This window comes from Oncorhynchus mykiss, chromosome 26 (genome assembly GCF_057628025.1).
Source record: "Oncorhynchus mykiss isolate SJ-2025 chromosome 26, ASM5762802v1, whole genome shotgun sequence".
NCBI classification, from domain to species: Eukaryota; Metazoa; Chordata; class Actinopteri; order Salmoniformes; family Salmonidae; genus Oncorhynchus; species Oncorhynchus mykiss.
The window spans coordinates 39,575,111-39,591,011 of record NC_143047.1 but is presented as its reverse complement, the minus strand read 5'-3'; the positions used below and the strand labels follow the sequence as shown (position 1 = coordinate 39,591,011).

At 40.4% G+C, this 15,901-nt stretch overlaps 2 protein-coding genes across 8 annotated transcripts in view; one reads left to right on the top strand and one right to left on the bottom strand.

Moving 5' to 3' along the window:
• The first annotated feature begins 1,356 nt into the window (after positions 1-1,356).
• Positions 1,357-8,346, top strand: anp32a (acidic nuclear phosphoprotein 32 family member A). Of its 6 annotated transcripts, none has more exons than XM_090223063.1 (7): positions 1,357-1,972; positions 5,384-5,533; positions 5,666-5,788; positions 6,087-6,282; positions 6,565-6,674; positions 6,930-6,978; positions 7,135-8,346. In XM_090223063.1, exons 3-7 carry the CDS (start codon positions 5,759-5,761, stop codon positions 7,200-7,202), a joined length of 453 nt encoding a protein of 150 aa, XP_090079189.1. In that variant the 5' UTR covers positions 1,357-1,972; positions 5,384-5,533; positions 5,666-5,758; the 3' UTR covers positions 7,203-8,346. The 6 variants fall into 6 exon arrangements, with proteins under 6 accessions (XP_090079189.1, XP_090079190.1, XP_036837292.2 ...); XM_090223064.1 differs by having other exon boundaries at positions 1,456-1,972; positions 7,138-8,346; XM_036981397.2 differs by having other exon boundaries at positions 1,620-3,141; positions 7,138-8,346.
• A 2,494-nt stretch (positions 8,347-10,840) lies between these two features.
• Positions 10,841-15,901, bottom strand: part of coro2ba (coronin 2Ba) — an 81,554-nt gene continuing 76,493 nt past the window's right edge. For both annotated transcript variants that reach the window (XM_090223059.1, XM_090223060.1), the window contains exons 8-12: positions 15,562-15,658; positions 12,443-12,555; positions 12,091-12,181; positions 11,695-11,834; positions 10,841-11,217 (exon numbers count right to left, since the gene is read on the bottom strand). In XM_090223059.1, coding sequence (XP_090079185.1) covers positions 11,077-11,217; positions 11,695-11,834; positions 12,091-12,181; positions 12,443-12,555; positions 15,562-15,658 — 582 coding nt within the window. In that variant the 3' untranslated portion in view covers positions 10,841-11,076. The remainder of the gene's footprint in view (positions 11,218-11,694; positions 11,835-12,090; positions 12,182-12,442; positions 12,556-15,561; positions 15,659-15,901) is intronic.

Below are 15,901 nucleotides of genomic sequence, written 5' to 3'. Positions count from 1 at the left end.
ATGTGTGAAATGTCTCTGATTTCTGGATTAAACATTTTCCACTTTAGAGTTAAAGTATTTTTTTAAGCCAGCAGGTCAACTTTAAAACCTTAGGGTAGAGAATAGTTCTGAACATATTGAGGCCTGACAAAGTATACTGTTGTAGTAAAATAAGTTTTACCAGAAGAGAGGCTCCCGGGTGGCGCAGTGGTCTAAGGCACCACTGCATCTCAGTGCTAGAAGCGTCACTACAGACCCTGGTTCAATGGTCTAAGGCACCACTGCATCTCAGTGCTAGAGGCGTCACTACAGACCCTGGTTCAACGGTCCATGGCACTGCATCTCAGTGCTAGAGGCGTCACTACAGACCCTGCTTCGATTCCAGGCTGTATCACAACCGGCTGTGATTGGAAGTCCCATAGGGCAGCCCACAATTGGCCCAGCATCGTCTGGGTATGGCCGTGGTAGGCCGTCATTGTAAATAAGAATTTGTTCTTAACTGACACATGGCTGCATCATCCTCCAATAATTGCTATGTTACCCACAACAATTTAAAGGTGTGCTCTTGCAGCCATACTGGGCTGGCACATTTCCTTCTGGTGTTTCCAGCTCTTATATAAGAAATATCATACCCTGCTGATATATAATAATTACGTAATGCTGCCTGTCTGCTACATAGAAATAAAGTAGGCAAGGCACTGTATCCACCACTAGATGGCAATGGTGTGGAGCTGTGACTGAACAGCCTAAGCAAATGCTATCTAGTCAAGCTAGTTGCAACATGACAACTAGGCCTATGTAAAAAAACGAAATATCCCAAACTCTTAGCATAGGCCTATAGGCTACAAAACTGTGTAGATCCTGAATCAACTTGAATCAAAACGACCACATCACACTCAGTTATATTACCTGTTAGGTAGGAAGGACTGCAATGCATCTGGGCCTTTGGAATTAAAACATTACATTTGGGAAGTGGCATATTTTATTCATACACACGTAGTACTCGTAAATGTTTATTTGTTAACTCTAGGCCACCATTCAACCTGTATTCATATTGTGCCAGGGGGCTACTCCTGTAACGTTGTTTCAGTTCAAACCAAAATAGATGAGAGAGTGCCGTTAAAGATAGCATTCAGGCTGCATTATGTATGCCTGTGAATGCACTTTGCATTTCCTCCAATTGTCGTATACCTGTGTAGTAGTAACAAGGTCATTCCTACAAAGTAGCCTACTGGAGTTATACTGTTTAGTAATTGAAGCCTAGAAATTCAAATGTTTGGGTACAGCTTAGCCTTAGCTACATAGGTGTTTTAGCTCTATTAAGAAACATATTCCTCGTGTAACCAAAACCGGCCACTCCTCTTCATAGGCAAGTAGGCTTTTTGTAATGCATTTACAAAAGTGGGCTACTATGAAACGGCATGATAATAATACGATGTTGCTACAAATGTACACATCATCAGAGCAACCTGACCTGATAGTTACCTCATAATAATATTTTCCTACAAACGTGCCTGCCTATTCCCCTAGTCTCAAGCGGAAATGTTTGAGTTTGAGCTCGATTCAGAGCAAGGGAGGGAGAGATGGTTGCGGGAAAGGTCGAGCGACGTGGAAAACTGCTCTGCGCACAAGAAACACGCAGTATGCAGTTCTCTTCTCACATTCAAGGCAGAACAAGGGCATATAGTCAGAGGGACACACCCAGCGGAAATATGGTGCTGGCAAATGCGACAAACAGCAATACCCAAAAATGGTTCCAAATGATCCTGCAGGCACGGTGCGGAAACTGGCCAGGAAAGTGGAAGAAGACTGTCGAGAACGAAATTACCTGAAATGTACATGACATGAGCGACAGATTCTCATCAAATGTGTTCTCTCAGCCAGCAAAGTCGGTGCATTTGAGAAAAAACAATTAGTAGCGCGCAAAGCTTTACGTTTTCCATGCTTTTTAAAGCAATGTCGGAGCGCCATACAGAACTGACCTCAATGATAGGTAATGTTAATGATTTTTGTTCGTTTTAATCATCAATAAATTACATTTCACTGTATTGCATTTTGCTGGCAAGATGGCGCCGGCGTAGCCAAGTCAGGTGACCTTGTTTTTCTCCATCACCAATGCATGATTGTTGGTTCATAAGAGATGCGGAAGTCAATGTAGCCTATTGTAGCCTACCTACACAATTGCAGTAGCTGGTTGGGATGTGTGGTGAGACCATTGTTTCAACCCTGCACATGTAATGGCGGCAATGGGGGTCTCTGATGCGACCACTTTGTAATGTGTGAGTGGTTTCGGTGTGTCAATAAATTTGTGGCGACAATCCTGCATTCCACACATTCTTGGATATAAAAAAAACAGGAGTTTGGCTATGCATAAACCACTACGGCTAGGCTTACAAGTCACCAGATGTTGCCGCAGTTGCATGCTGCTCGTTCTTCATTAGCCTGTGTAGGGAAACGGGGCTTTGAGTTTTCCATGGGTCTAGTGCATAACGGCGTACTTATATAATTATGATGTTGTGGCCAAGGCCCAAAGCCAAAATGATGTTGGCAGCAGACTCGCCGAAACTCACAATGATAAAATGAGGAAGATGTCAAAAACGTCGAATGAAAGGTTTTAAGCACCGCACCTGCGTGCGTAATTAGCCCATCATTGGAGGTGTCCATAACCTACTTCAAAATTAAGGCAACATTTTGACAATATCTAAATGAATTGCTAAGGAGGATCCTCACTATTAAGCCACATTTCATCATTTAGTTGTGTGCTAAGTAAATCCTGATGGACAGATTTCAATGTTGATGTGTACATACTTTGGATGTCAACTTAAATACTGAACATACAACCAAACATTGTGTAGAAAACCCCACCCAATTTTATAATCGCCTTTTATTGGTGGGTGATCTTTTGTAAATCCTGTCCCCCTTTTTGTTGGCGATTGTAATTGGTCAATGGTGACGACAATCCCAACTCACATTCCCGCCTACCGAGGAGATCAAGTTTGAATGAACAACAGCAGTCTGTTCAAGGAGTAGTAGTTGCAATTTCAGTAAAAAAAATACTTTTACGTCTGTATACTTTGTTTATAAAATCGGTGGACTGGTTTTCTCAAGATGGATATGAAGAAAAGAATTCATCTAGAATTGCGGAATCGCACGCCATCTGATGTAAGCTAACGTTGAGATGGTATTGTTTGCAATTGTTTTAATGATGGTGTGATATGCAAAGGGTTACAAAGTTTTTTTCGTGAGTTAGCAATGTTGCCTTCACCGGAGCAGTTTGTGTTACATTGTTGCTGATATTTATCACTGTAATTGCCGCTCTAGACTTCGTAGCCAACTTAAAACGACTAGAAGGAAGCATGTCTGAAAGTGCAGTTGGTGATAATGCACCAATACACCTAATTTTCATATCTGTATTTAAAAGGCAAGCGTGAGCCATATTGCCTAATGGTAACTTTGTAGTCCTGAACGCGCCCTTTTCCTTCCCATCAACAAGGCGCATTCATAGCCTCTTTTCAGCTAATTCATTGTCAGTTCTCATACAATTAACGTTACTATTTTAGCGCATGCATAGGCTACACAATGTCCTTGATTTTTGTACCCTGGCGATTGCTCGCTCACAACTTATTACGCAGCACAGGCTATACCTATTGGAAATGGTTTGGTAACCGATCTGGTCTGCCTACGGATTGTTTATCCAAAGATAGGCTAATTCCTAGACTGTCAAATAGACGTGTGTATCGTTCGTTGGGAAGGCTATATTTACCGTGCATGGTAGGCTAGGCCTACTTTTTGTATTTGTTATAACAGCCTAGGTCTTAGTAACGTTAAGTACATAGCCTACACAACTAATTTAAAACCGCAATGAAAAGGTTTTGTCCGTCCTAGGATTTTAGTGCAGGTTATCACGTGTCACTATCTCGGCTCATATTCTAAACAAGGTGCACATTCAGAGAATATCATGCATTGACAGACTATTGCCGAATAAGAATCCCAAAAGCATGTTACAATGTTTTACATTATAACTCGTTTGGTTGCATAGGCTATTCGCATGCTTGGATTCTCACTTGAAAAACGATGAGTTTGACCCTGGTTTCAGTATCAAACAAGAGAGAATAATTTTCTGTCAAGCTAAGCACATAAAAACCGACAGGCAATTTCGGGCTGCGGTGCTCCAGTTTCAAGATCTAGGACAAGCCGCCATTTTACCGAGAAACAAAGGCAACGGTTTCTATTGAAGATACCGTGTACGTTGCTGTGCGTTCATTTAACACGAACGATAACAACTTTTTCCTGCATACCTTTAAACATATTGCAGTAGGCTACAATCCAAATCGTCAACTCTTTATGAGTAAAGCCATAATGTAACGATTGGTTTTCTTACGCCTGCTGCCAACTTCCAATCGGCAGCCCCTCCTACTCGCTTGATGACCCATTGCACGACTCGTAGCAGGTTGTTTTCGCTTTTAGAGCAATGAAAATCGACAAATACACCCACACGTCGATCATTGTGCGTAGTTTACCCCCCATTTAGTCGAATTTGTTACGTGCGTAGTACGTGCATAATTTGCGGATTTGGCTCTCACCAGCAGCACAGATGGTCTCATCCAGGGTATAATATAATGCCAATGGTGTCCACTCAGCATAATGTTAATTTCAACCGTGAACAGAAGTTGTTTTCATGGCAAATGTAATATACCAGAGGTGTCTGTGTTTTGCCTATGAGCTGGTTGGGTTAATTTGTGGGACTATGGCAATGGAATACAAGCAGCGGCACCAATTTTAAAATATGAATATTGGTCATTGTCCTTTTAGGACACTAATGAGAATCCGGGTGAGTCCTGTGCAAAACATTAGTCTGCATTGTGTCCCCAAAATGTGTGAATTGCAGAGGAGTGTACAAGCTGGGTACTATCAAATCAATCAGATATGTTTAAAGTGAGTTCAATCTAAATGTGTATTACTACATTACTACATGTACGTTCCTGTGAGAAATCACCTCCATGTATTTACCAAATAGTGATCCGTGGAACAAACAAGTTACCTGAAACTACCACCCAGATGTTTAATAAATTATCAATTCATTAAAGCTCAAGCAACACATACCATCTGTTATGTAACATTTTCTGCACTAGACCAGTGCCAGAGGAGGCTGGTAGGAAGAGCTATAGCAGGACGGGCTCATTGGATTGGAATAAATGGAGCAGAGTTTGATAGCGTTCCGTTCCGGCCATTCCAATGAGCCCGTCCTCCTATAGCTCCTACCACCAGCCTCCTCTGCTGTCAAATATAGCTTTATGCAGACTCTGTTGCTTTGGGACCACCCTCCCTCAAACTACAGACATACTGTAGTTACAGATTTGGAGTAAAAAATCACTTTACATTTCCTATTCCTCTTGTTTTCCAGGTGAAAGAACTGGTGCTTGATAACTGTCGCTCAAACGAAGGCAAAATTGAGGGCCTCACAGATGAATTTGAAGAGTTGGAATTTCTAAGCACAATCAACGTTGGGCTGACGTCGGTCTCCAACTTGCCGAAGCTGAACAAGCTGAAAAAAGTAGGTTTTCTAAAAAAAAAATAACAAAATTATTATTGTTGCCATGCTATTAGCACTTTTTGAAAATCTGTTTTATGGATGTTCTGTTATGATTACTCTGCTCATACAGTTGTTGCATTATTTTCTCCTCAGCTTGAACTCAGCGACAACAGGATCTCAGGTGGGCTGGACGTACTGGCGGAGAAATGTCCAAACCTCACACACCTAAACCTCAGTGGCAACAAAATGAAAGACCTCAGCACGATAGAACCTCTGGTATGCAGCGGGTGTCATGACAACGTAGTAGCTCTGTGTGTATATATACTATACTGAACTCTTGCCTCAAGGTGCTATTGGGTCTGAAAGGGAACCCTAAATGGACATAACGTTGTCCAGAAAATACCTAATTCATCAAATGTACCTCCATAACTTATATGTAAAGCTTTGAGGTAAACAATTAGCAACTAAACCTCCATAGTGTATATTTGAATCTAGTTAGAGTAGTCAGTATTAAAGAAAACAAACTAAGCCTAAATATTCATATTTCATCATCAAGACTCCTCTTCTTTCACAGAAAAAATTAGAGACCCTCAAAAGCTTAGACTTGTTCAACTGCGAGGTGACCAACCTCAACGACTACAGAGACAACGTGTTCAAGCTCCTCCCCCAGTTGACGTACCTCGACGGCTATGACAAAGACGACAAGGAGGCGCCGGATTCGGACACAGAGGCCTATGTGGAGGGACTGGATGATGACGATGACAGTGACGGTACGATTTAAGATCCACACTATTTAAAATGTTGGTAAATAATATTCTGATTGGGCTGTGATTTGACAGATGGATATGAACCCATAGAGCTCTGACATGACCTTTTTGTGTTTTTCTAATGGTAATTATGTTCATGTTGTTGTTCAACGGTTCCTTTTGTAACAACGGTATTATACCTAGTGGCTGCAGTGAATGAGTTGCATTATAACTATTGTAACGTTGTATTGGCCCTTATGCATTTTTTTGATCACCTTAATAGGCTAATTCTATTTTCAACTGCAGAGGTAGACGAGGAGGAGGAGGAAGAGGATGAGGATGAAGATGCCCCACCAAGAAAAGAGGAGGATGATGACGATGAGGAAGGTGAGGAAGAGGAGGACCTAAGTGGAGAGGTGAGACTTTGAGGATGGAGCTGCAATTATACTTTTTATCTTGATTGACGCCTGCATGATAAGTTCAATGATTTACTTTTTTTTTTAATGAATAAAGGGCCACACAAAATGATCTTATGACTTTAGTGATGCAAACTGGGCTGATGTTTACTAACCAGAAGGTGCATCTCGACCACTGCACTGTGACATCATTATTTGAATATGACCCAGGGCACATGACAAGGGAGATTCTGATCTGCATTTGTCTCCGCTTAGGAGGAAGAGGAGGAGTTGGACGGCAAGGAGAGTGATGAGGATAACGAAGGTGAGTGTGGTGGAATCTTACTGCTGTCACCAAATGCACACGGTCACAGTATCGTGTGTAGCTTTGATATTGGGACAGATTTAAAAAAAAATAACACGTCTACTTAATAACCAAACTGAATGCTTTCCTGTTGTGACCATTGACTTGTTTTCCTAGAAGAGGAGCGAGGTCTGAAGAGGAAAAGGGATCTAGACGAGGAAGCAGAGGAGGAGGAAGATGACTGAAGATGTGCTCACCACCAAGCTATGTTCTGATCAGACTGTTTTAACCCTCTGTATTTGTCAGTTGTCATATATTGCAGTAGGCATGGGTAGTGTCATGGGCCAGCTAGGTAAAGGGTTGGTGGAAGGAAACAAGTTGACATTTGATTATTTTTTTTCTTATAATTTTGTTTTTGTACCCTTTTTTGATTCCTTGTATTCTAGTCATATCTGTCCCCTGCAAACCACTGGAAGGGCAGAAGAAAACATTTCCTAAAAGTCCAATATTATTATTATTATTATTATTAGCTCTAACCTTTGTAAAGGTTTTGTTTTCTCAGTGATATTGATACCTTCTGTGTAAACAGATTTCTGATGATGATTTATGTATTTAAAGAGACAAACTTACCAAAAAACCTTTTAGAAGTGCATGTCTGAAATAGATTTTAAAGTCGACTACTGGATTTCAGCTATGACAGTTTCCTATACCCTTTTCTTATTCGCTGTCTTTTTCTTTCAGTGTACATGAAGCGTTTTGTGGTGTCATCCGTGTATCATTGTATGTGCTGTTTTCATCATGGAAAGGGTGTTTAAACGTTCATAGAATGGCCTGTATACAGGGCATCTTTTTAAGCAGAGTAAAGAATGTCTGCCTTTGTCACAATGCTTCTCCTTAACCCCTAGCTTTGATAGTTCAGAAATGACCTGTTATTTGTAAATACTGACCAAATCTATTTTGTTTTTCTAATACTCTTTGATAATGGCAGACATTTACACTTAATTAATTGTAACGATGAACTGTAGTAAGATATTGAATATCTGTGCAGCCGTACCCTAAAATAGGCTAATTGAATCTGGTACACGATTTCCATTTTCACCAAATTATATTCACAGAAATACTCACTGAATCCAAATTTGTTATTGCTGTCCAACTCTTCGAGTCCATATTCGTTCCCCACCTATATAATACACCGCTGGGCAATGTGCAAAGAAAACACCTTTTGCATTTTCTTTTCTTAAACCATAGGGCAGTTCATGGTCAGATAGACCTACCTCAGTCATGTTCCCCTTACATGTTTAACCCACTGTCATCAAAGCTAATTCCTTACCATGAGACAAACTTTTGATTTCCTCCCTTTCACTTCAATAAATATTTTTTTTTATACAAGTTGTGGTTTGTGGTCTTTTTTGAATTGCTTACATAGTCATCTGATAGTTGACAGCATTTTTGATCATCCCGGATGGTTGTGCTACCTTGTACCTGCTTCCTAACGTACTGCAGCCTGCTACTGACATCATGTGGAGAACCCAGGTAGTTCAGGCCGAAAGGGAATCATCTGGTTTATCCACTCATTGCATTAACTTGACAAATTGATATTAGTTGTTGGGACTTGTAGATCAATGAGTTGAAACAGGATGTACTGTAGGCTAACTGACCCAGTACACAGTTCTGTCTTTCTGAGAGAATTGTCATTCTGCACAGTTTCATCAGCACATAGTACAACTAGGCATTTAGATGGTTATCAACCAATATTTACCACACCTACAGGCCATCATCATCATCATCATCTCCACCAAATGGTTTGTTATCCTCCCATTCCAACAATACTGCAGCGCTGTTCACTCACCTTGCATACTGCAGTGCTGTTCACTCACCTTGCATACTGCTGTGTGTTCACCAGAGCAACACACTGTGAATCCCCTCCTTTAGGCCACTTGAGACCTCTGTCATTCTCTACGGGCTGACCTGACCTTATCCACCATGTTCACCTTCACTGTTGCCAGTCTAGATGCCCACCGGGTGCTGTGCCTATAGCCTGGTGCTAGCCACCCACACCTGTAAGAGCTTAAGGCAACTTCTCCCATGTCCACATGGCATGACAACGAATGCCTGAGGAGTTGGCTAAAGCAAAACGAAACACCTGGTAACCACGCTACTCTACCTACATTTGTTTCCTAGGTGTCTTCATTGGATAAGGATTGCAGTATAACATTTGATGGGACGGGGACGGGGGGGTCTTTACAAGGTATATGTTAGGGGTAAAGATGTAAATAATTACCTTGTGTAAGTAATATCGCTGTTTCATTAATTTAGTCAGTCAACCCCTGCAGAGTATGTTACTGATTATGACAATATTATGACAATGGTACATATAATGATTCCTCTCTAGAGGTATAATAACTTGAACTACAGGTATAGTAACCTGAACTACAGGTATAGGTAACCTGAACTACAGGAAATATCAGAGAGTCTTAACTTGAGAGGAATGGGTCATGTGGAACACCACAGATTAACAATGTACTTTCTGAAATAGAATATTCATAGCTGAAAGATATAAAGACAAATATTGTATATATATTTCAGGTTTGATGTACTGTTACGTACAAAACCTAATTTCATGTTGACTAATATTCCAATTGACCAGATTTTAGTATTGTGTCGATTCAATCAAGAGAATACAGGATCTGTTTGAATATACGGTCTCAGACAAATTGCCACCATTTGGGTGAAAACATAATTCAACCACAAGTGTGTCAGCCATCATTTTCATGACCACGATTTCTCCCAAAGACATGAGATGAATGTTTCTGCATAAAGAGTTAGCTAGAAACATCAAATATAACAAATAAATAGTAACAATAATACATTTTCCAACAAAACTTCTCCTAAAGATAATGACTGAGGCGACAGACAAACTGCCCATTAAGACTACATCTGGGTTGCTGTGTGCCAGGCTGAGCCAGAGCTGCAGCTTTTTACAGACAACACATTCTTAGGAGATGAAGAAAAAAAACTGTCTTGAAATACACCTCATTCATGTCCCTGTAAAACTCATCATCCTCATTCATGTCCCTGTAAAACTAATCTTCATCCATGTCCCTGTAAAACTCATCATCCTCATTCATGTCCCTGTAAAACTAATCTTCATTCATGTCCCTGTAAAACTAATCTTCATTCATGTCCCTGTAAAACTCATCATCTTCATTCATGTCCCTGTAAAACTCATCATCTTCATTCATGTCCCTGTAAAACTAATCTTCATTCATGTCCCTGTAAAACTCATCATCTTCATTCATGTCCCTGTAAAACTAATCTTCATTCATGTCCCTGTAAAACTCATCATCTTCATTCATGTCCCTGTAAAACTAATCTTCATTCATGTCCCTGTAAAACTCATCATCTTCATTCATGTCCCTGTAAAACTAATCTTCATTCATGTCCCTGTAAAACTCATCATCCTCATTCATGTCCCTGTAAAACTAATCTTCATTCATGTCCCTGTAAAACTCATCATCCACAGTAGTTGGAACTAGTAGAAGACTCTTCCACTGGGAGGTTGAGATGTTGCAGCTTTGCTGTGAGTTGGTTTGCAGTGGGTAGACCATGGGGGAGGATTGGTGGAGAAGGGGGAAGTCAATCTCTTTCCCCAGGTTAGTCTCTGGCGATGGCAGGGTGGAGGTTGGAGGATTTGGGGGTGGCATTTCTGGGTGATGACAAAGGCTTTGCCAGGTGGACTCAGAGGGGCATGGCATGACATGGCAGGTGGGGTGTGAGGACCCCTGGGATACACTGATGGTGCTCTGCAATAGGGGGGAGGAGTGTATTGCGAGTGATGATGTAATATCTAATCATAATGAAACCAAACCGGATATCAGGATACATCTATCGAACAGAATTTAAAAAAAATAGTATAACAATAAATTACATTACCAGTTGGTTATTATGTTATCAATTGAGGGATTTAACAGTGATGTCAATATGATGACATATCGATAACAAAAATTGTTACACAGACGTTATAATCAGTATTTACATTATCAATTGCAACAGGAAGTACAAATGATACACGATGAAAGGGAGGGAAGACGCTGGACGTGGCATGGTGGTGATCAGAGGTCAGACATTGTTTCCAACGGGGCTGACGTTCCTCAGGTTGTTGAGTTCCAGCTCCAGCTGGCGTATTTTAACGTCCTTGGTGTTCAGCTCCTCCTTCAGCTTTCTCAGCTCCTCCTGCTGCCTGAAGAACATCCTCAGTAGCTACAGAACAGAACAGAGGGATCAGGGTCATATAGCGTCCTGAAGAACATCCCCAGGAACAAGAGAATAGAGGGATCAGGGTCACATAGCGTCCTGTAGAACATCCCCAGGAACTACAGAATAGAGGGGTCAGGGTCACATAGCGTCCTGTAGAACATCCCCAGGAACTACAGAATAGAGGGGTCAGGGTCACATAGCGTCCTGTAGAACATCCCCAGGAACTACAGAATAGAGGGGTCAGGGTCACATAGCGTCCTGTAGAACATCCCCAGGAACTACAGAATTGAGGGATCAGGTCCACAAAGATAACAGGCTATAGACCATAGTCTGTAATTGTGCTCATTTGAGCATTTGCACCCCATTCCAAGTAGTGTTTAATACACTCACTCACCACCCACCAACTAACCTTCTTCCTTTTCTTTTCATTTATCCATTCACCCACCCATACCTCCATCCACAGTTATCTGATGAACACACCTCGTTCTCTGTCCTGGGTGGCACGTTTTCCAGCAGGTCAATGCCGTTGACCACCACACCTTTCTTTTCCTTCACCGGTGCCTTGAACACCAGCTGGTTGGGCTTCTGATAGCCCTTCTTCAGGGACATTAACACTGGGTCTGCACACACACACACACACACGCACGCACGCACGCGCGCGCACGCACACACACGCACACACGCACGCACGCACGCACGCACACACACACACACACACACACACACACACACATACACACGAACTTCATGAAAATGTGCTATGTACACTACACACACACTATATATTGATGTAAACATTTCCTCTCCCACTACTAGGACTATATCATAAGGTGTACTGAATATTCAGACTACAGATACATGTGGCATGCACTGTACCTCGGTTGATACCACTCAACCAGTCATTGGCTGAGAGGGCAGGCTCGGTCCCTGCCGTCATTGGATAGATGTCCTCCTGGTACGTCTCTGACTGCAACACCAGGAGAGACAGACTGAGAGCATGTTCCAATACTTTAAGATCTCCGTTTATTCCCAAGGGTGCACATGTTTGTTCCGACCCTGCACTGATTCAACATGTAATCTGATTCAACTGCCCTGGATAAGATGAATGAGGTGTGTTAGTGCAGGGCTGTAACAAATATTTGCACACACCCTAAGGTCTTCCGGGAATGGATGGAGAAACACTGCTATATGAAGTGAGAGGGAGAAGGGCATCCCCACTGACACTGACCCTCCTTGGTACTATCATGGAGATGGGCTCGATCAGCCCCTTCAGCGTCACCAGCTTGTAGAAGCGAAACACCTCGCAGGCCGTTACGTCCAGCCCATGCTTAGGCATCACACCTGAGGAGGGAATGGAGGTACCTTAAACATCACCATAGTCCTGTTACTGAATAACATTACCTTAGACATCACTATAGTGATGTTACTGTATAACATTACCTTAGACATCACCATAGTCCTGTTACTGAATAACATTACCTTAGGCATCACACCTGAGGAGGGAATGGAGGTACCTTAGACATCACCATAGTCCTGCTACTGAATAACATTACCTTAGACATCACCATAGTCATGTTACTGTATAACATTACCTTAGACATCACCATAGTCCTGCTACTGAATAACATTACCTTAGATATCACTATAGTGATGTTACTGTATAACATTACCTTAGACATCACCATAGTGATATTACTGTATAACATTACCTTAAACATCACCATTGTCCTGCTACTGAATAACATTACATTAGACATCACTATAGTGATGTTACTGAATAACATTACCTTAGACATCACCACAGTGATATTACTGTATAACATTACCGTAGACATCACCATAGTCATGTTACTGTATAACATTACCTTAGACATCACCATAGTCCTGTTACTGTATAACATTACCTTAGACATCACCATAGTCCTGTTACTGTATAACATTACCTTAGACATCACTATAGTGATGTTACTGTATAACATTACCTTAAACATCACCATAGTCCTGCTACTGAATAACATTACCTTAGATATCACTATAGTGATGTTACTGAATAACATTACCTTAGACATCACTATAGTCCTGTTACTGTATAACATTACCTTAGACATCACCATAGTCCTGTTACTGTATAACATTACCTTAGACATCACCATAGTGATATTACTGTATAACATTACCTTAAACATCACCATTGTCCTGCTACTGAATAACATTACATTAGACATCACCATAGTCATGTTACTGTATAACATTACCTTAGACATCACCATAGTCATGTTACTGTATAACATTACCTTAGACATCACCATAGTCCTGCTACTGAATAACATTACCTTAGATATCACTATAGTGATGTTACTGAATAACATTACCTTAGACATCACCATAGTCCTGTTACTGTATAACATTACCTTAGACATCACCATAGTCATGTTACTGTATAACATTACCTTAAACATCACCATAGTCCTGCTACTGAATAACATTACCTTAGATATCACTATAGTGATGTTACTGAATAACATTACCTTAGACATCACCATAGTGATGTTACTGTATAACATTACCTTAGACATTACTATAGTGATGTTACTGTATAACATTACCTTAGACATCACCATAGTGATGTTACTGTATAACATTACCTTAGACATTACCACAGTGGTGTTACTGTATAACATTACCTTAGACTTGTTACTGTATAACATTACCGTAGACATCACCACAGTGATATTACTGTATAACATTACCGTATACATCACCATAGTGATATTACTGTATAACATTACCTTAGACATCACCATAGTCATGTTACTGTATAACATTACCTTAGACATCACCATAGTCCTGTTACTGTATAACATTACCTTAGACATCACCATAGTGATATTACTGTATAACATTATCTTAGACATCCCCATAGTCCTGCTACTGTATAACATTACCTTAGACATCACCATAGTGATATTACTGTATAACATTGCCTTAGACATCACCATAGTGATGTTACTGTATAACACTACCTTAGACATCACCACAGTGATGCTACTGTATAACATTACCTTAGACATCACCATAGTCCTGTTACTGTATAACATTACCATAGTGATGTTACTGTTTAACACTACCTTAGACATCACCACAGTGATGTTACTGTATAACATTACCTTAGACATCACCATAGTGATATTACTGTACAACATTATCTTAGACATCCCCATAGTCCTGCTACTGTATAACATTACATTAGACATCACTATAGTGATGTTACTGAATAACATTACCTTAGACATCACCATAGTGATGTTACTGTATAACATTACCTTAGACATTACCACAGTGGTGTTACTGTATAACATTACCTTAGACTTGTTACTGTATAACATTACCGTAGACATCACCATAGTGATATTACTGTATAACATTATCTTAGACATCCCCATAGTCCTGCTACTGTATAACATTACCTTAGACATCACCATAGTGATATTACTGTATAACATTACCTTAGACATCACCATAGTGATATTACTGTATAACATTGCCTTAGACATCACCATAGTGATGTTACTGTATAACACTACCTTAGACATCACCACAGTGATGCTACTGTATAACATTACCTTAGACATCACCATAGTCCTGTTACTGTATAACATTACCTTAGACATCACCATAGTGATATTACTGTATAACATTACCTTAGACATTACCACAATCCTGTTACTGTATAACATTACATTAGACATTACCTTAGTCATGTTACTCTATAACATTACCTTAGACATCACCATAGTCCTGTTACTGTATAACATTACCATAGTCCTGCTACTGTATAACATTACCATAGTCATGTTACTGTATAACATTACCTTAGACATTACCATAGTCCTGCTACTGTATAACATTACATTAGACATTACCTTAGTCATGTTACTCTATAACATTACCTTAGACATCACCATAGTCCTGTTACTGTATAACAATACCATAGTCCTTCTACTGTATAACATTACCATAGTCATGTTACTGTATAACATTACCATAGTCATGTTACTGTATAACATTACCTTAGACATTACCACAGTCCCGTTACTGTATAACATTACCTTAGACATCACTATAGTGATAATACTGTATAACATTACCTTAGACATCACCACAGTGGTGTTACTGTTTAACATTACTCTTTTAAACCATTGATGACATTTCCATTGATTTTTTATACAAGATTTTTCACAAGAGCAGCAACATTACTGAATAAAAGCTAAGATGTGGCTGAGCAAACAAACCCAAACCCTTGTTCTCTGTCTGTAAGGGTCGGCCCCCGGTGAGTCTGTCACTCACCAAGGCCTTTCTGTGGGGCAGGGGAGCGGAACTCCATGAGATACTGCAGGTATGGCTTCTCCGTGGTGATCTCATAGTAACGGATGTTGCCATCGCCCTGTGAATGGAATGGATGTATTTGTTTACTATCTGACCCAGATGTCTTCCTATACTGTACATTTACTCTCACTGTTCCTGACAGGGGTTGTTGACGAAACAGAAAGGGAATACCAGCATTGAATCAGGGAAATACTATTTAAGTATCTTTTTGGTTAACGAGTTAACGGTTTGGATACACTATGGTCTCACATCTACTTAAACCAATCAAATGACGTCTCACATCTACCTAAACCAATCAAAT

Bases quoted from the DNA above. Each gene is read 5' to 3' on its own strand.
- anp32a (XM_036981395.2), top strand. From the start codon at position 3,088: ATGGATATGAAGAAAAGAATTCATCTAGAATTGCGGAATCGCACGCCA. The intron at 5,534-5,665 runs GTAGGTTTTCTA...TTTTCTCCTCAG, and splicing joins AGCTGAACAAGCTGAAAAAA to CTTGAACTCAGCGACAACAG. The intron at 6,675-6,929 runs GTGAGACTTTGA...GTCTCCGCTTAG, and splicing joins AGGAGGACCTAAGTGGAGAG to GAGGAAGAGGAGGAGTTGGA.